Below are 20,539 nucleotides of genomic sequence, written 5' to 3' on the forward strand. Positions count from 1 at the left end.
AAAAGTGAAAAGTTTCTTGTTCTCCCTTTTCTTGGAATACAACATTATTATATAAACATGGTTATCAAGAGAAAAGGACTGCATGTTTACATCTAAAAAGCATTTATTTTTTTTTGGAGGATAAAAAATATATAGGCATACTTAAAACCACATCAGAAAATGTTGCCATGTGTTGTGCATCCCTGCAAGGATTCCACTCACTAAAAGCCAACAAAATAGATGACTGTACAAAAATAACAAAATACATGAACACATACTTCTACAGTAATATCATTCATGCATTCAAAAGGGAAGTACTTAAACAGTACAAAAACAAAATAAAGAAAAAACAGCTCAATTTCAGAGCCCTTAAGTAACCAGTTTAGTTGATGTTAACAGGTCATAGAACACAGTATCAAGAGGGTTTCCAGCATTCTTGTCCATTTACACTGGGAATAAGTCAAAAGGGTCGGCAGCTGAGAAATACCAAGAGTTTCTCTCTGGCCTTGTGATGCTACAACAAGGTTAATGTTATTACACAAATACGAAAAGTTTATAAAAAATTAAGTATGGTACATCTGTTAAATACACAAATTTCACTATGTTTTTATCATTAGCTGCAATCTTGTAAGGTCCTGGGTACTCAAAAAGAGTTTAACAGTTCTTTTGAAATCGATAAGTACAAAATTAAAACTTGAGTACAAGAGGTGAGTTGAAATGAAGAGTGACACACAAAAAGAAGGAAGAGGTCAGGACACAGATTGTAAGATTTTTCCCAGGTAATTTAATAAGCAACAATCATACCAGATTAAAACGTTTGTAAAATGTCCATCCTGTTTTTTTTCTTAAAAACGGCTCCACAAAAGAGCGACAAACACAAAGGAAAAACATGATTTTTTTTTTTGTTGTTTTTGAGTAAGACCTACATACAATAAGTTTCAAATCTTGACTATAAGGTATTTAAAACCCTCTAGGATGTCAGTGGTGTGTTTTTAAGAAAGGTCCATAATGTGTACAATGAAAGCTTTAGTTTGGGAGGAAGAGTCCGGCCCGTTTCTCTACAGTCATGATTTCAGTTGCATCGTCCTCTTTACCTGAAAAACAAGTTGGAGATAAAAATATTTAAAGAAGATTGGGCTGAAACTCACACATCTTTACACAGCTTAACAACCTAACACTGAATAATCCTTATTAGGTTATTGCTTGAATATGAAAAAAAATGCCAGCACCTGAAGTAGATCTAACCATAAATAAATAACCATCAAATAAAATGAATATTTGAGAATAATCATCAAAAAGCATTACTGTATAAGACGACCAAATAACTAATTCAAATTTTTTAAAAACTGTTTTGCTTCCTGTAACCACCTACATATTCACCAGTGTGGTACTGAAATTCCTAAAACTAAGGTCTTACTTCATTTTTAAATGCCTTATGTTTCCCATAAAGCCATCCCTTTTTTTATGAGAAATATAACGTCTCCAAGCCCAAACATAATAAATAACATCATTCATTATTTTCCAATTTTTTCAGATGCTAAAAATATTAAATTGTTAACCCTTAAAGTGCCCTGATGAATGCTGTTTAAAAAAGTGCAACATCTAGAATAAAAAAAAATTCCCCATGAGAGGATGTATTTCATCCGATGGTTCTATCGCATTTGTTCAGAGGTGCTACAATTTTTAAGTCATGATTTAAACCAAAACTGAACATCCCCCCCCCCTCCACTGACAGAGATACCACTACTAGACAAAAACCTGACTATTTCATTTTCCAGGACTTTTCTAAAAAGGAATTGAAAATACATGTTATCAAGTGTAATTTTACGCACCATAAGGCGCACCTATTTTAAAACCTTTTCATATCTAATGCGCACTGGATTATAAAGCGCACTGCTGGTTTTTGAGAAACTTAAAGGCTTTTAGGTGCACCTTATAGTGTGGAAAATACTGTACTTGGCAGAACAGCACTTCAGAACAGCTTGAATGTCCCACCAAAACCTCAGTATTTGCAGTGTGTGAACCACGGGGGCTCAATCCGGTTCCAATGTATTGTTAGATAACAGATGCTAACAGTGAACTTGGCGTCGGGTCTGTGCAGTAAAGCCACGCTGCTCACAGACTGGATCTGGCCCCCAGCTGGGGAGAGCGGGGCTCGTACCAGAGCGATCTATGTTTAGAGACAGGCTGGACCAAATCAACCCGCCGCCTGCTTCGTCCCTACTGTCGAGCTCTCCCCGACTGGGGGAATTTTACTGCCCCTACAGCTCTCCCTGTTGCCTCTCCAGACTATCTTTCCTACTCTTGTCTCACAAATGGCCGCCTGAGGGACAGAAGGTGATAAAAGAAGGAAGTTGAGACCTTCTGTGTGACCTCAGGATTCAGGCACACTCATTTAAAGATATTGTGAAGTCTTTACCGGGCAAATTCATTTTTAATTTAAGGGCAAAACTAAAACATTTTCTGCACCTTTTTTTTTTTTTGTAAACTTCTACACTCGCTCACCTCTGCAAATCGATCTGTCTCTTTGACCCTTCATCGTTCTGAGGCTGTTTGGACATCTTGCTGTTCATCGACTCTGACGGGTTGGAGTTGGGGTCTGCCGTTCTCTTCCTTCCTCTGCCGGTTCCGCTCCCCGTCGTCGCGGCGGCTCCCTCTTTCTCCGCCGCCGTGGGAACGGCAGCTGGTGTTTTGGGTGGCCGGCCGCGTCGCTTGACGGTCGATGTTTCTGTCTCAGCGTCAGGGGTCTTGTTTTGACTCGATTCATCCTGCGGGTGGGACAGGTAGAATGCTCAGTCAGCGTGAATTTGAGGTGAGTTCCAGTTAGTGTCGTGTCTGAGCTCACCTTCTTGACTTCGTCATTCTTGATGACGGGGTTCTCGTTGTTTTCCTGCGCTTGGCTCTCTGGTGACTCAGTCGCTTCATTGCTGTTATTACAAGAGATGTTGAGAAATCCCTCAATTCCAGAAAGCATTACTGTTCTTTTGTATGCGTGACCAGTAAAACGGGGGGAATGGGGTGGGGAGTGTTTCCGTACCTGTTCTTGCTGTTAGAGGAGCTCAGTGAGTGGGAGTTGGTGCTGGTGTTACTGACTGTGTCCGTGGCGATGGTGGTTTTGGTGAAGATCCTCCTCCCTGGTACCGTCAGAGGCTTGTTCACAGCTCCCAACACCGGAGCAGGTCTGGGCTGCAGGAGGAAAAGTGGAAGAGTGGAAGGCCAGTGATCACATCTTTAATTCACTTCTCTTCTCCTTCCCACACTATGGTTTTCTTTTTAAAACAGATCCACCTTGCATGATGCGCCCCAATATTGAGTGTTCATGAAGGGATGAAGTGTTTTTTGTAGTTACCTTTCCAGTGAGCAACATTTGTCTCATCTCTGTCGACAAATACTCTTTATCATTTTTGAAGTCCTGCAGAAAGAAAACAATGATGAAAATACAAACTGCTAAACCACTTTTTTTTTTTTTTTACCACCGTGAATTTGTCTTTAATATTACAAATGTTTGTCCATATTTATCTACTAAATATTACAAGTCCTTTATATAAGGAATACCCGATGTCCTGTGTGTGCATATGGTCCTCTTAAATTTTTTTTCTTCAGATGTGGTTGAGATTATTTTCCAATCCTATAAGTAAAGACATATTTTCTAGTCGTGTGTGTGTGTGTGTGTGTGTGTGTGTGTGTGTATTGCCTTGTCTTGTATGAGGAAGAACTTGGAAGGTAGGACAGGGTCTTTTGGTGAATCCAGGTGACATGCGGTGCTTTTATTGGCGATAACGAAGAGAGCAACGTCACAGACGATGTACAGCTTCTGTAATCACAACGACATTTGATGAGATGCTGCTCTGTTACGAGTACACATTACCCATAACACCCTGCTGTCTGTATGGTTATCCATTAAGTCTTAAACTGTACCCACTAATTTGTTACCTCCATCCTTTAGGTCAAGTTTACATCACATCATTTTCTTTCTCTATGATTGATGGCTAGTTAGCAGAATAATTCAGGTTGAAGTTCAACTTTCCCTTGAGATTAATTTTTTGCTTTTGAACATTGAGCTTGATCGTCTGTCATTCCGCATCTCTCTTTCACTGGTTATCTCAGCCTGTACGCCGACACACTAACCTCATTGGCCTTTGCGTCATCAGGACACTGAGCATCCTTGGTTTGTTTGATGTTCTCCACCATCTTCCTGAGAAAAGCATGACTGTTGTTCTCATTCTTGGTCATCAGCACTTCTAGCATGAACCACAGGCACCTGTTAGCACAAGAGCAACAAACACGTGTGATGTCACGGATTTAGTCCCAGCCTGTTCTTATTTTTCAGGTCAGGATCAAAAAAGTCTTTTAAAAGTAACAAAAACAAAAAAGAGACAAGATAGTCAGAGACGGCAACATTCCGCGACTCACCCTGACGTACTTCCAGGGTAAGTCAGGGTACCCTGAAAGTAGTACCTGACTAGTGCATAGCTTTGACCTTTCAGGGTAGGTCAAAGCTATGCACTAGCATTGACGATTACATCACTGTTTTGAAGCGGGATGTACAAAAAGAAAAGACATTTTCACACAGAATACAAGTAACACTCACTCTTTGATGTCTTTTAGCTGGTCATATTCATGTGGTTTTGTGAAGTCTGGGTCATGGGCCAGCAGGTGGATCATATAAGGGACAACATACTCAGGAAGGAGGGAGACTAGTTTTTCTGAAGGAAGAGAGAATATAAAACAGTAGATGAAAACGGGACTCTGATCTTTGACGGTCTGAACCAATAAATAAAATGACAACAGCAGGTAAGTGTGAGCAACAAACACTGACCCTGAGCCAGTGGATTCTGTTTGATGTACTCCCTACGGACAGAGATGTTTTTTAGGAGGCACTGTCGGGCGTGAGCGCGGCGCTCCTTCACCGGGTCCTTGGCACACAGGGCAAAGACGGCCAGGTACTCCAAAGGCAGCAGCAATTTCACAAGAGCGAGGTGCAACTTCTGAGCAAAGATCTGACGGACCTGGTAGCATTCATCCTACGCACAGGAAGTGGAATCAAATCATCATTAACACTGATTAGTAGGATTATTTTCTCTTTATACAGTATATTAAACACATGACCTATGAATCTAATAGCTTTTCCTAATAGTATGAGTGACGGGTACGTCGTTTCAGCGAGCTTCTTCCCTCCTTCTCTGGCTGTACCAAAGTGTTAGATAATAATAATAAGATCTACACCAATAGGATGTAAAGGGGAAACTGACATTGATAACGAGGCCGCAGAGCTGAAACTGTTCAGGCGTGATGATGTCATGGTAACAGGGCTCCTGGGCCAACTTCATAATGGCTGCTCCAGCGGCCAACCTCAGCCGAGACATGTCTGATTTACTGCAAGGAGGCAGACATTGTGTAAAAGGGCAAAAAGATAAGACGATATATAAGACAAATTAAAGTAGTGCATCTCACTGCACCCAAAGATTTTGAAATGAATAATTCAAGAAATTTAAAAGAATATTTAAGAATAACTTTTATCATGCATCAGAATGGTTGGAAAAGGTTTCTTCAACTGAGGTTTGAACCCAAACCTCTGCATGCCCACCCCACTGGGTCTTCCTTAACTTACCTGATCTTCTTCTGCTCTGTGAGGTCTCCCTCGCTAACCAACATGGCCGACAGCAGCCGCAAGGTGGAGTTGGCGGACTTGGATTGGTTGTTCTTCATTCCTAGTAACCAACGTACCAGGAGCTTGATGGCCTGAACCTGTGAGAACAAGAAAGTAGAAGAAAGAATGTTGTTTTGTGATTAAAAACACTCGATAGTAGTTGATTCTTTATTAAATTGTGCGTGTGTATAAGTGGAGGCCACAGATGGGTTTATCTCTTACTTTAGCTAAGACTTCGGGTGAAACTTCCTCATCGGTGGTCCACAGCTTCCCATTCTTGTTCCCGACTGACTGAAGACCCAAAGACACATTACAGTCAGTCTAACTCTGGGCTTTGCATAACAAAAGTACACACGTCTGCAAAGTGTGCTATTATATGTGTGTCTGCAGCTTTATACAGAGTTTGAACCACACACACACACACACACACACACACACCCTGTCATTCATGAGCAAATCCTTGACAATGAAATTAGCCACGATGGACTTCATTGGTGAAGCAAACTGATCTGGGGCCAGCATGGATATGTGGCCCAGAGACACGAGGGGGGTGATGAGCTGTTCTGGGACATCGGCGTTAAGACTTCGTGACAGAGGCTGGAGATGAAGGAAAGACGACAACAAAAAGAGGTTAAATACGTCTTATCAGAGCGTAGTTATTAAAAATGTACTAAATTAGGAAATGTTGTACCACCTCAAAGATCTGGGCCAGCTGCACTTCCTTATTGTTAAAGATGGCATGGATACAGTGAACAGCCTGCTTGGCCTGGTGAGGGGTCCCCCGCTTGGCTTTCTGATGTAAGATGGGTATCAGAGTCCTGACGGACACATGAGCAGATGTCAGGAAGAAGAAAAAGTTTTACTATAGAGAGAAGGTGTGGCTTAATGCATCTTTACGCAGTAGCACTCTCTTATTTTCATACCTTTCACCTTTAGTGTTATGAGGCATCACTGAAGGATGAGATAATCATCCAATAAATATAAAATGAAGCTAAATTTCTTACTAGCACTTAATATCACTATCATTTCTATCTTACGATCGGATCTGTTGCAGCTCCGTCTCAATCTTCTGCCCTGTATTCCTGAAGATCTGGATGGCCGCCTCCGCCACTTTTTCATCCTCCATCTTCAAACACTGAAGCAAAGACTCAAAGGTTTCTGCCGAGTGGAATGCTGTGGGGTGTGTGAAGGACAGGACCTAGGTGCAGCGAAATGGTAGAAAACAATTTACTTTCTCGCATTCGTGCGTTCAGCAACTCAAACAGATCCAGTATCTCCCTGTTTAAGCCTTTTAATAATGAGTCACACGCTCCTAATTCAATGTGCGGTTAATTTGGCCGTCTCCTTCCTTCTATTACAGCATGCTTGTTCCATATGCGTGATACCTTGAGTAGCTCCAGGCCGGATCGAATGGCTGTATCAGGGGTGACACCCTCCTCATCGTCATCGGCTGTGCCTTCAATAGATTTGTTCAGCAGCTTGACGAGGGCGCTAAATGACAAAAAAAAAAACAACTGAAAACATCCCTTGACTAAATTAATCTAAGCCCATGTGTATTACATTAAAAAATTGACCACTTTCAGATGTTTTTAAATATAAGAAAACACAAAATATGACATAAAATAACCAGTAGAAGCCGTTCAGTGTGGCATTTCCTCTCTATAATGGGGTTTTTCCAGAAAGCAAAAAGGGTTAAACCCATTTCTCATCCAAGGCCTGCGAGTACCCCTACCCACCACTAGGTGTCTCAGTGAATGAGAAAAGCCTGATGGTGGTGTTGCACAATGACACAGGGAGCTTCCTTCGTCCAGAAAGAGGAAAACGGACTTGTGGTCCGTCTGCCGCTTTGACTGCTGCACTTTAGCAACACAAATCTAAAAACAGACCTACATATACAATTCAATCCCATCTCCTTCAATCCCAATCAAAATTATTTACCCCATTTTATTGATGTTAAAATTTAAGCTTCTGCTTATGCATGTGGGTTGTTGTGAGGTTTGACCTCCACTGTTAATACTTTGCGAAATCTTTTCTAACCTGATGGCCTCAGAGTCGATGTGGACTGGGGCGATGCGCTCCAGCAGGAATTTAACCATCTCCAGGAATGGGTTGGTGGGTTGTTTGGGAAAGGTCAACTTCCGAGTGATCTCCCTCTGCAGACGTTACAAACAGCGCACCGATTATATCTCAAAATCACACAACTGTGCTTGTGCATAAACATTTACACCAACTTCTGCTGAAAATCAAACATGGTGATTTTTTTTTGGTCTTTATTGATAATGAGAACTTATTAACATCACAAGGATAAAAACAAGCATAGAAGCTGCATGGTTTTCTCTCTTATGTCTAAAAGAAGGTCAAGTATCAATAAGATATGGACCAAGACTGTTCTTGATGCAGCTAACTATTTTATAGCTTCACATTTTTTGACACTATAATATATTTTTTGGGGGGAAATGAATTCATATCAATTGTGAAAGTAGATTTATTTTGAAAAAAATAAAAAAATAAACAAAAAGGCTAAAATATGATCTCACAGTTCTCTGAAAGTTAAAGCTACTTTGATGTCACCTTGGATCCTGCAGGCAAAAGAAGCTAAAACATTGAGCTTTAGTGTGTTTTTCCAGCTCAAAATGTTACAAGCCTGTATCTAAAATGGGTAAGTGTGTGTGTCTTCTCACCACACAGATCTCGGCCTGTTTGCACGAGCAGGTTGGGCTGATGAGCGTCTCCAGCTGGACTCTGAGTTTCTCATCCTCACCCAGGACTTGGTTAAACTTCTTCATGAAGTCCTGGGCCTTACCAGCATCGGGCAGATTCTCTGAAAGCACACAGTTTGAAATATTATGAATCTGTAAAGATTACTTCCCATTTAAGAAATGATAGGTCTTATGTGCTGGAAAAAAACAAACAAAAACAAACTTTAAGCATCCAACTTACTTGCAATGCTCATCAGTTTCCCAAACATGGCTGTGTTATTGGCCTCTGACTGCCAGGAGAAAAAGGGAGGAAAAAAAAAAAAGCATCACAACACACGGACAAGACGGTGGGTTTCTATGTTTCATCGGTGTTTGTGTACTAGTGCGATAACTCACAACTGGCAGTTTGTGGAGGTCCAGCAGCTCTTTGACAAGACCTCGCAACATATTCTGACACTTCCACATCTCATTGAGTGCCCTTAAGAGAAACCAGATAAATCAAGAAAGACAGGAAAGACAGGTGAGAGAGGGGAAGTGACAAAATCAATATCCTGTCATTGAGAAATGCATTTGTTGTTCCATCAGGGTGTTTACTGTCACAGTGAACATAAATATGGTGCTGTCTTTTCATCATTAAAAAGGTGGAAACGAGGGGTTCAGGTTTGTCTGCAAGTGTGCAATTTAAAATATGTGTTTTGCTCTTAACAGTCTGAGGTTTACTGACTTCACAGCGTTTGTATCCAGGCAGGCATACAGGTAGTACAGACACTTCATCTTCTCCTCTGTATCAAGATTGTGAGGGACCATGTATTGAGCAAAGATCTTCTCAACTAACAACCTGTAGAGAGAAGTTATTGTGAATTATGTAAAAACAGACATACACGAGTAAACTAAGTAATGCTGACATGAGTTGAAACATCCAAAATCTTAAACAGAAATCTGGAATTTTGTCACAGGTTTCAAAGGTCAGGGAGTTAAAGTGGTTAAAACACTGAATATTATTGGATGTATTCAAAACTCTGCAGCAAAGAAAACAGAAGGAGAGAAACATGTTAATACATGTTGTTAAGTCCTGAGGATGGTTGTCACTTTCACTTTTGATGTTAAATTCTTTAACCTTATCTTACTTTATTTGACATAAAAAACAAATTTAACTGATTGACAACGGTGTTCTTTGAAGCATGAATGACTTTAACATATGTGTGCATTTGCTCACTTGTCATCGATGCTGTTCTGATAGTAAATGTGTAGCAGTTTGTCTTTGATCCAGCTGATCTTCTGGGCTGAATCTTTCCCGGCTTCATGATGCAGACAGTATTTCTTATAAAGTTGAGCTAGGCCCATCATGGCCTCCTTACGCACACGCCACTGGGGGAAAGAGAGGAAAAACAATGTCACGTGAAAAAAAACATTAGTACATTTAATGAAAGCAATCTCTTACTCTTGTGTCTTTAACACTGCCGTTACGTATGATTATATACTCATCTCACCCTCTTGTCCAAGGTCCTTTCACGAACGAAGCTCAACAGCTGGTCATTGACCAAGTTGAGGTCTTTCTTCCCTGCATTGATGATGGTGACGATGACATCATGACGGATAGCTTCCTCCGGATCGTGGGAACGCACCTTTAGATACTCTGATAAGACAATATGGAGAGAAAGCATTTGATCCACATTTCTGTTTGGAGGATAACGTGTTAAAAAGAAAGGAGAGTGAAAGGAAGAATCGGTGAGCTGATCAAACATGAGAAAGCCCACCTGTCAGGTCTCGGGCCAGATCTGGGTGGTTCATGAGACAGTGACTGGCGAACTTGACACACTCTAGTCTGACAGGAACGTGGATGTCGTTGAAGCTGGGGAGAAAGATCCGTTTCTCATGATGAAAACAGCATAATTAAAGAATTCTTTGATAAATCAGGTAAGCAAATACGATGGAGTCTGACTGATCGGATTATAGCATCAGTGTGTACGTGTGTCTTACCGTCCTAAGAAGCACTGCCACAGCGGTCTGTTCTGTGAGGCAAGCTCTGAATCTTTGGCCCCAAACAACTTAGCAAGCAACCGTACAACAGCCAGACGCTCCTCCCCATCGTTGCTCTGCAAGGACAAAAAGAAAAACGCTAAAATGCATGGAACAGTTTTCAAGCTCATTTTCCAAACAAATGCAAAGAGCAGACAAAAAACATTCACATTATTTGGCTGCTTTGACTTAAAAAATAGGTATGAATGTGAGTGTGAACGATCCGGTTTAAATTCGGTTTACTTTTCAAAAGTCAGGGCTGTGACAATAATTGCATTATCTTTGTTTATGTGATGCCTACTGTAAGATTGACCTCAAGTTTGCCATTATCTCAAAATTATTGTGCTGGTGAAAGTTGTAACTCATTTCAACCTGGACACTGAGCTCAATTAAGCAAAGTGTATTTCATTTCATCAGATTAACTGTGTTTCCAGGTGACTGTGTTTCAACCTTAAGCTTAAATTCCAGCTGTGGCATGACAGACGTGAGCAGCATCGGGTCGATGGCAAACAGTTCCTGGATGAGATCAAAGACGTGCTCCGAAAGGTCACTGACTGATGATTTGCCCATCACTAACACCTGATTGAAGAACTGCGAAAAACAAAACATTTAAAACATGAGGCACTGTATTGACAGACAGGAACTTATGCAGTTACAGCCTGATGACAAAACTACAGGCAAACTCAAAATACATGAGTGGCTAATCTGCTACTCACATTTGCAATGCATGTCTCTATTGTTTGGACGGTCCTCTTCAGCAGAGTCTTGGCAAGATCATAGGCTTGCTTGTTTAGATTCTGTGCAAAGAGAAGTGAGACGATTAGTTGGTGCAGCCTTAGTCACACATCCTCCAATATATAAAAACTTTTTGTTAGTAATTAATAAAAATACAAAAAACAAGCATGAGATGTAAGATAAATCTGTCATATTCTAAAATTGTATTAGAAAAAAAAAAAAATTTTTTTTAAAAATTATTGTATCCCAAAATAGATCACTTTCTTTTCCAGATTACAATAACCACCATGATAAAACATATTGTTGTGTTTTGTGTTACACACAAGATGCTGGACAAATAAATATATATAGCATATATTCTAGACTTTTTTTTAAAATGCCAAATCCAAAAATCTACTGAAAAACAAGCAAGGTTTAAAAACATTTTTTTAGGATGCATATAAAGCATGCATGAAAAAATTACTGGGGGGCAAAACAGTATATGATTGGGTTTTTTTTCTGTTTTCTACTTTGTGTGCAGGGATGAGGTTGATGAGGATGGTATCCAGCAGCTCCTGTGTGACTCCATCTCCCTCCATAATGATGGAATTCATCAGGTCCATCATGTGCATCTGCACTTTCTGGTTGTGGCTGTTACTACAGAAAAATACACACAGGGACACGCAAAGGTACATTTTGAGGTGGGATCTAATGAAACGTGACAAAAATAGCAAAGCAAAAACAAATAAAGGCATTTTATTCATTGTTACCCTCACTACACATGTTGTTAAGGGGGATAAAATGAACACAAGACACATCCAGAGTGATATTATGGGCCTTACTTGATGACAGAGAAGAGCGTTTTGAAAAGCTGGATGAAGATTTCATTGCAGTCCTCCAGCTCAAAACATATGTTGTAGGACTTGACCCATGCCAGGTTCTGGAGAATCAAAAAAGACAACGTTATTCCCTCATCAGCAGTCTGTATATATATAAAAAAAAAGTTTAAAAGGAAAGAACTTGGGTTCTCACTTCAAGCAGGTAAAAGTATCTGTTGAACTGAGGGCTCTTGGTGTCTTCCAGCCCCTTTAGCTGTCTGGTGATGAACAGGAAAATGTCCTTGACACGAGATGAGAAAACACCACATTTGAGTCACTTCCTTAAATGTTAACGTTGGTAGGATTTGGTCATAAAAATGATGACTGCAGTTTTCTCAAAACAGTTTATAACCTTGAGTTTGTCGTGGGAGGTGTACGGGGCTTCAGGAGCATAGATCCTGAAGATATCAGCCAGACAGCAGGCCACCAGTAGCCGTACGTCTTTATTGGGGTTCCTGAGAAAGAACTCTGAGGCGAGATGGAGCGCGAGGGCTAGATACTGCTGCTTCTCCTCCTCAGAGTCTTGATCCATGTCCATGTAGGTTTTCACCACCATCTGTGGAATAGACCAACAAGGTTGGGTGGTGAGATTAGAACATCTTGAATGAACCAAAATTAAAATTATCCTAATAAACTGAATAAAATACAACCTGCAGTCAACTTTTATTGACTAACATACTAGTGTGCATTCTTAATTCCCCTTTGGGGATTGTAACAGTACATAAATTAATGAATAAATAAATAAAATAAACTACTGTAGCTCAACCAGTAGCTAATTCACTACCAAATGCCAACAAAGGGCAACAGAACAGGTGCCAAGAGCAGAAGAACACGGCCTTTTCTCCTGAACTATGTTTAGTTTTACGTCATGTGGATAGCTGGATGTGCCATGCCATGTGCTTAATGTACCCACGGAAAACATTCCACCAGGATACACTATGGGACGAAGGAAAGAAGTCAAGAATTAAGTTGGTACAAGCAGTACCGGCAATGTCCTGCTGGGTCCTGCCATCCATATAGATGTTATTTTGACACATAGCACCTACGTAGGCCTTGCTGTAGACCAAGTACAGTATTTTCCGCATTATAAGGCGCACCTAAAAGCCTTTAATTTTCTCAAAAACTGACAGCACGCCTCATAATCCTGTGTGTCTTATATAGGAAAAGTTTTGAAATAGGCCATTCATTGAAGGTGTGCCTTATAGTCCAGCACGCTTTATAGTGTGGAAAATACTGTATATAAGGCATTGTGGTGCAAAAAGCATGCCCTGGTATGAAAATAATATTATTCATATAAATAAAGCTAAGTACAGTTCACTTTTGAACCTACTGAAATTGAAAAAGTAAATTGCCACACTATAGGCTCAGAAAATCAATCTTTCCTCCCTTTGCTGTGCATGTGAGTTAAGGCTCTCTTTGCACTGCCTGACAAGCAGTGGAGGACTAATGGAGTTTCTATCGCCTTCCCAAGCTGGCGTAATGAAATGTCTGTGGTTTGATGATCCTCAAATTTCATACCGTTGTATATTGTGAAACCATTAACTGTTGCAACCCTGGCGGGCAGGTATACGTTGGGTTCAGACATAAAAAACAGAAAGTCTGTCGCATTCAGTTACTTGTCTCCTTGACTCAGTCAAGTGTCGACAGAAAATGCATTGAAGACTTTAGCAGCAGCTTTCTGACAGCAGCGTTCACAGACTGGATATCCTTCATCTTCTTCAACCCCCAGCTCTTTATTTAGGAATTCAAACCGAACCATTGCAAACCCACTTCATACATTTCTTTGGTTGATATTACTCTCTGCTATTCATAAGCACTCATAAAACAAGACTTCTTTGCATCCCACAAGATACCAACGTTTATAACACTGACATTATTGTGGTTACAAGTAAAAACAAATGGTTCATCTTGATTTCCATTTATATCATACAAAAGTTATACCCCTATTCCTGCCGTTACACCTCATGTTTACACAGGTGTGCAACTGTTGGCTCCCGCAACAGAGGTAGAACACAATAGACCCCAATACACCTTCAATACGTTCATGCAGAAAGCCCATGTGAAATTCATCACCAGTACCACCTTTAAAGACTGTAAAGGTGGCTTTTGGTACCGAAATGTGGCACAGATTGTTTTACAGTGACTTTGTAGCAGTACTGATGTTATTACGGAGTTCAATATTAACCCGAGTAGCATTCTACAAATGTAAGGAAACACAATCCACTATAAGAAATATTCCAAATTTTTGTCAGTGAAAATGAAATGCATAGAATAAACATTACTCCAATAAAATTCTCCTATCATATTGTTCAGATCTACTTTAACCTACCCTACCACTTCCTCTAGAAGAGTAATGACTTTGTGTGTGTGTATGTGTGTGTGTGTGTGTGTGTGTGTGTGTGTGTGTGTGTGTGTGTGTGTGTGTGTGTGTGTGTGTGTGCGTGTGTGTAAGAGAGGCAAGGCGGAGCAGCGAAGCTCTCTTAACCACCGAGCAGCCAGCAGGGTTGGGGGATGGGCCAACGGCTCGATCAGATTGCAGAGCTCCACACTAATTCCTACAAACGCACATTTACACACACAGACACAGACACCCTCCCCACGTCTGCTGTTTCTAGCAGAAAACAGTCACAACCCAGCTGGCGAAGGTTCTCTACATGGAGAAAAACTGTGTGTGTGGGGGGGTTGAGCTGTGAGCATCCTTCATTTGTTGTAGTTTATTTGGACAGAATTTTAGCTTAATCTGTAAATATGTAAAATGTCAGACTCCACAGAAGTTGTGGTGTTTTGTGCTTAGCGTTAGAACAAACACAAGTTGCATTTCAAATGCTCAGTTAGGGACATATACAGTACTTTCAGTACTAAAAGGCACACCTAAAAGCTTTTAATCTTCTCAAAAACCAAAAGTGCGCTTTATAATCCAGTGTTCCTTATAATCCAGTGTGCCTTATATATGGAACAAGTTATAAAATAGGCCATTCATTGAAGGTGCGCCTTATAGTCCAGTGCGCCTTATAGTCCAGAAAATACTGTACTCTTCAGTAAATACAGCAGTTCTCTTTTTTACCTGGAAATAAGATCTCTGATCTGTTACTTGGTTACTTGACTGTCCTTTCTGGGTTATATTTCAAACAATAACAACTAAGGTAACAGATCCCTCCAACACAGAATGTATTTTTCCTTTAAAAAAAAAAGCCATTTGTAGCCTAAACAATCCACAGTATATGTGTTAAATATAATGTAGCTATCGTAGCAGCAGGATAACCAACAAAAAATGAACAAGGACTAGAATAAAATTCGACCTACTGTATGTCAAGTGAGGATGCATCTTTCCAGATAGAACTTGCTATTTTGGAAAACAGACTTAAGCCATGTAGTACTGACTCTACATGATGGATGACCTACTTTTCTGCAGGTCAGTTTCTATCACTGGACCATACGTTCTCAAGGTTATTCTGCCGGGCATTGACCAATCAATTTTTATAAATGTTCATGTGACATTTTAGTTCACACCCTGCAAAATTATTCCTACATACATACACAACTGTACATCTTTAACATTCCAACAGTTTCACTATCATCCTGGCCAAATAGTGTAAGCATTTCTTTTACATTAATCGTGGTCCAAGAGCTTCAAGATGTATTGCGTAAATGATTTTATATTTGTATTTACTGCTACAGCAAACTTTATATCTGTATTGCGGTGCCAGCAGGAGCATTTTGTCTCTGGCGGTCAAAACCTGTCATTCTGTCCTTGTCAGTAGGTGCAGCTGTGCCAGTGTTATTTGTAGGGCTAACTTACCTCCCCTTGGTAGGAAAGGAGCCATAAGCATTTTCACACTGGTACAAGGTCCAGGTTGGGTAGTGGCAGGTTATGTGCTTACAGGTGGTGTGGTGACACATTTTTAAAAGGATGATATTTTGGCCACCTTGGAGGTGCCCTTTGTACATCTGTCTTTTAAATGAAATACTGTTATGCTAGTAATGTTCAATTGTAACTGATTTGTTCAATAAAAAAAGACTTATTGCCAAGCTGTTGCAACAACATGTAAAAAGGGACGTGGCTGAGACAACTTTACTTTTAGTTCTGCAAATCCCATCAGCATAACAGCCATGAGGCTGCACTGATGATGTAAAACAGGAGCAGCAGCACTTTGCTCCAAAGAATCAAACGTGATGCGCTGCTCAGGCTTAAGGACTGCCGTTTTAAATGAAGTTCCTGGAGTTACCCCTCTACATTTCATATGCAGAATTGTATTTTCATTAAATTTAGTAAACTGAGCAGAACACATATGAATGCTTGACCATGACAGGAGAACATGAAACAATCACACTGTAATGTAAATACAGAAAACTGTCAGCTTTTTCCATATTAGGGGACAATTGGGAATTCTAAGCTAGAATTGAGTAAAATGAAGAAAATATTGATAAAGGCTGAAGTAATTTGTATCTTGTCTTACCACATTGAAAAAAAACGCATGATCCCAAGATGTTGGTCAACCACATGCAATCAATCCCAAAATACCAACACAAAGACTAGAAACCACAGACAAGAAACCACAGATGTGCGTATCATCCAATGCAGAAGATTACAGTCTGACAGTGAAGCAGACTTGTAAAACATTGGAGCCAAAGAGAAGTTGGTCATTTCTTCCCTTTTTGACTGGCCACTAAATGTAATCACCGACTCCCACATAATAAAGCACTTGTACATTTACACATTTAGAAATTATAAGCTTCATAGACACATGTGATTTTCTATGTAGGTAACATTAGCCTTGTTATCATGCAGCAGGTCCATGCTTCAGAAACACCTGCTCAGGGGGCACGTCTGGCTCAGTAGGCAGAGCTTACGCTCCATATATATTCAGGCTACAGTCATCTTGTGGGAGGTAAAGGTTTGATTCTGCTTATCTTTTCCCATGTCTTCCCCATATGCAAACTGACAGACTATCACACAGTAAAAGGACAAAAGCATCCAAAAAATATGTTTGGAGAAGGTATTTGTGTGGTATACATGAAGACATTTCTTTCAATTAAAAAAACTGCTCTGCAACAATCAACATTTACAAGAGTCTTTATAACCATGATTTTGTATAAATTTGTCCAAATTTAGAAGAAACCAGTGTATTGTAGTTCCACATACCCGCAAGGTGAACCTGTACATTCCTTTTGATAAAGCATGTCTAAAACCAGTTGCTCCAGCCTTTGTAAAATACTTTCCAATGTTTGTCTACCACAACGTCAGACAGTTACTACATTTCTATATTGTATGGAAAAAAGTTGAAATGTGAACGAGGATTTTTCCACCCACTGCTTACAGTCAAACAACTTGTGTGTGTGAGACACCTAGTTACAGTACTTGTAATATTTATCCCCAGCACACAAGACATGATTATCCAAGATCATTTCAACGGTTGAATTATTTAAAGATTAAAGATCCCATCATTAGTTCCCCGTAGGGGATAATCATTTTTACACTCTGGTTAGTACTTTTTACATGTATATATGTAAATAATGTGTCTATATAAGGATGTATATGTGTATGTACACACACACGTAGGATACAGGCCCGAAACACATCAAGGGGAAATAATGCATGTAAATAATGGTGACAAGTAGAGCAGTGTGCAGCTACCTTGTGGGGCGCCCCAATAAGCAACTCTGGAAGGAAACTGTGCCTTGCTCAAGGGCAGCTTGGCAGTGTTCAGGAGGTGAAATGGCACTTCTCCACTGCCAGCCCACACTCCTAACCTTTTTGTCCACATGGGCCTTGAACCAGCCACCCTCCAGTACCTAAGACCCAGTGGACTGAGCTACAGCTGCCCAATTCTGTTCCTTTAAATAGGACTAAAACCAGGGTTTTCTACTTTTAGGTACTGTGAGTGCACTCGCAAAGCTGAAATGCCACTGCACAAGCATTGCTTTCCATTTAGTTACAGTACTTTCTGCACACTCATTTTATGTCCAAGTACTTTGTTTTTAGGAGGACAAGGCCCAAAGCAAACCCCACCCAAAACAAACAATATTAACTCTGTGTTACAGTCTGCTCAACTCTTTACTAAAGAACAAAGAAAGATAGAAATTTTCTGATAAAAATGATTCCTCATTAAACCAAGTCATGAAAAGTATCAGAAAATATTGTTTCCTTAATCTTGATTAATCTGTTAAATTGCATTCCAACAACTGTAGTAACAGATATGTTTGATTCAACAGATCTAGAATTCTAGCATTCTTTTCCCGATACTCAAAGCACTCATGTATTAACTGTCAAGTAAACTGGGACGATTATTTCTCCAATCAAATAGTACTGAATATCAGTTTCCTTTTTAAATATATCACATCCATTGGATGAAACAAACCATAAAACCAAACAAGGCTTATTGTATTAAGCTCTTGTAGTAAATATAGCTTCAACATATTTGAACTTCTTGTGTTGCTTTCTGGCAGCATCCCATTTTTTTTCATTTTCGAACCAGAAGAAGATAATATTAAGAGCTCAGTACAACTGAATACAGTATTTTCCGCACTATAAGGTGCACCGGACTATAAGGCACACCTTCAATGAATGGCCTATTTTAAAACTTATAAGGCCCACTGGCTTATAAGGCACACTGTTAGTTTTTGAGTAAATTAAAGGCTTCTAGGTGTGCCTTATAGTGCGGAAAATATTATAATATCTCTTGCACAGCATCCAGCTACTGAAACACTACTACACAAAACAATTATCGTGATTATTGCCTGCGGAATATTATTGGGGGACTGGCAGATTTCAACCATAACTCGGGGAACACAGCCTACAATAAAAAAGAAAGGTTTAACACGCTACAGTTCACAAACTTAGAAGGGTTTTTGGTGCCAGATGCTGGACACTGATCAATAAGGTTGATTGGTAATACATCTCTTTACCACAAGGAAACCACATCGGCCTACCTTCAATCGTTTGACCACCTCATCATTACTGATTTTGTCAGTAATCTCCTTCACCCCGGGCGGATAGACGATTTTTCCATCCCCCGCCGGTTTCTGCTGTTGTGGGAACTCCATGCTTGTTTATGTGTGATCCACACGGTCTTCTACTGGCCTCTATGGGTCAGAAAACAAAAGTTCAACACAACCATGCTATCGCACTTACCAAAAACCTACATTTAAGCATCATTTTCCATTGACAATCATCAATTCTGGACGTCAGAATTGTTAACAACGTTCCTTTATGTTTAATAACATACTGATGAAAAACACTTTTTGTACAGAAAGTCAGGTCAAACCCAGCATTGTGCATGTTATCAGACTGCACGCTAGACACTCCAGCTAAAACATCACCCATATTTTCCGTAAATTTCTCATCAAGCATTGTCTATCGTTACCCACACAAACTATCTCCGCTTCTACTTCGCTAACAGTGCAGCCATCTGATCCGCTACGCTGTCAGGAAAAAAAATTAAAAACAACACAAGTAGTTCGGTGTATGTACTGCAGGTTATGAAATTAGCTAGCTAGCTACGCACAGAGCAAACATCATTGGCTAGCAGCTAACATTTGAAGGAACTGTTAGCACTGAGTGGCTAATATGTATTAGCATCACTAGCTAACATGCTAGCCTACTTTTGCTATCCTAGGCCGCAAACTATTCAGGTACCCATCACATCAGCAGCTACACACAATCACAGAGGAAGTCAAGTATCCGTTCGTCTATGGCAAAATAGCCACGGTCGTGTTCAGTTCCTGCGTTTTACAACAAATACAAGTACTTTGTGAAGTTTAAAAACGAAGCAGCTTTACTTGTTACTGTCTTTTTTTCAACTTCAACGCATGGCTCCGTACTACCGCTAGTTTACAATCGAAGAAGGGCTGCTACCGTAGCCCTGAGCACTCCTCTCTCACCACCAACTTGCCTCCACAGAGGATTTAGAATGCACTAACAAATACGAAATGAATATATTTTCGAATACACAACTTCGGATAAACCCGCTGGATATCTGCCAAGCGTCTCCTCGCTAGTATTTACCTCTCAAGTTGGCCGTTTTAATTCATTAGTCTGACACTGGTTGGGTTTAGTTTTCGGCACAAAGCTCCCTCCGTTCAGTCAGTCAGTGTTCTGTGCGAAGGATGAGTACATAGCGCCCCCTTCGGTATCACACGGGTACTGCAACAGAAAATTCATGGCGGGAGTCAGAAACAGTTTAACACGGAACCCTTCACGACCTTCCAGTTCTACTTTACGTTGTCTTTGTAGATTAATATACAAACATAAAATATCAAGTATGCCACTTCTAATATTGAACATTACAATACAACAAGTTCTAATAATCAATACAATATTTTTTAAAAGGCACATATAGTTTGTGTCTATAACATCTAAATATGTTATTACCATTTGACCACTATCAGTGACAGTTTATTTGTGTATAGAATAGTCATATGTCAGGGTGTGTGACATTTCTCCACTAGACTTATATGACACCAAATTAGAGTACCAGAACTTCTGACCGCTACAGAGCTCCCAAACCACCACAATCCCAGTCATGACATTCCTTTATATGTTTTCTTTACATTCAACATCCGTGCGTTTTTATCTGGTTCGTCCACAAAACATATGGTTA

At 40.1% G+C, this 20,539-nt stretch overlaps 1 protein-coding gene across 2 annotated transcripts; it reads right to left on the reverse strand.

Moving 5' to 3' along the window:
• Nucleotides 1-123: 123 nt before the first annotated feature.
• On the reverse strand, nucleotides 124-20,075 carry pds5a (PDS5 cohesin associated factor A). Of its 2 annotated transcripts, none has more exons than XM_068320626.1 (33): nucleotides 19,945-20,075; nucleotides 18,870-19,022; nucleotides 12,292-12,495; nucleotides 12,094-12,180; nucleotides 11,904-12,001; nucleotides 11,592-11,718; nucleotides 11,064-11,144; nucleotides 10,798-10,938; nucleotides 10,309-10,424; nucleotides 10,086-10,180; nucleotides 9,819-9,964; nucleotides 9,545-9,696; nucleotides 9,053-9,166; nucleotides 8,725-8,806; nucleotides 8,570-8,618; nucleotides 8,311-8,450; nucleotides 7,667-7,782; nucleotides 7,015-7,120; nucleotides 6,667-6,827; nucleotides 6,324-6,447; nucleotides 6,068-6,226; nucleotides 5,852-5,920; nucleotides 5,591-5,727; nucleotides 5,232-5,355; nucleotides 4,799-5,003; nucleotides 4,571-4,685; nucleotides 4,108-4,240; nucleotides 3,674-3,793; nucleotides 3,329-3,391; nucleotides 3,017-3,165; nucleotides 2,825-2,906; nucleotides 2,485-2,747; nucleotides 124-1,073 (listed from the first exon to the last, which is right to left on the reverse strand). In XM_068320626.1, exons 2-33 carry the CDS (start codon nucleotides 18,981-18,983, stop codon nucleotides 1,070-1,072), a joined length of 3,876 nt encoding a protein of 1,291 aa, XP_068176727.1. In that variant the 5' UTR covers nucleotides 18,984-19,022; nucleotides 19,945-20,075; the 3' UTR covers nucleotides 124-1,069. The 2 variants fall into 2 exon arrangements, with proteins under 2 accessions (XP_068176727.1, XP_068176728.1); XM_068320627.1 differs by lacking the exon at nucleotides 19,945-20,075 and adding an exon at nucleotides 19,719-19,785.
• Between the last annotated feature and the right edge of the window lie 464 nt (nucleotides 20,076-20,539).

Source organism: Antennarius striatus, chromosome 8, assembly GCF_040054535.1.
Source record: "Antennarius striatus isolate MH-2024 chromosome 8, ASM4005453v1, whole genome shotgun sequence".
NCBI classification, from domain to species: domain Eukaryota; kingdom Metazoa; phylum Chordata; class Actinopteri; order Lophiiformes; family Antennariidae; genus Antennarius; species Antennarius striatus.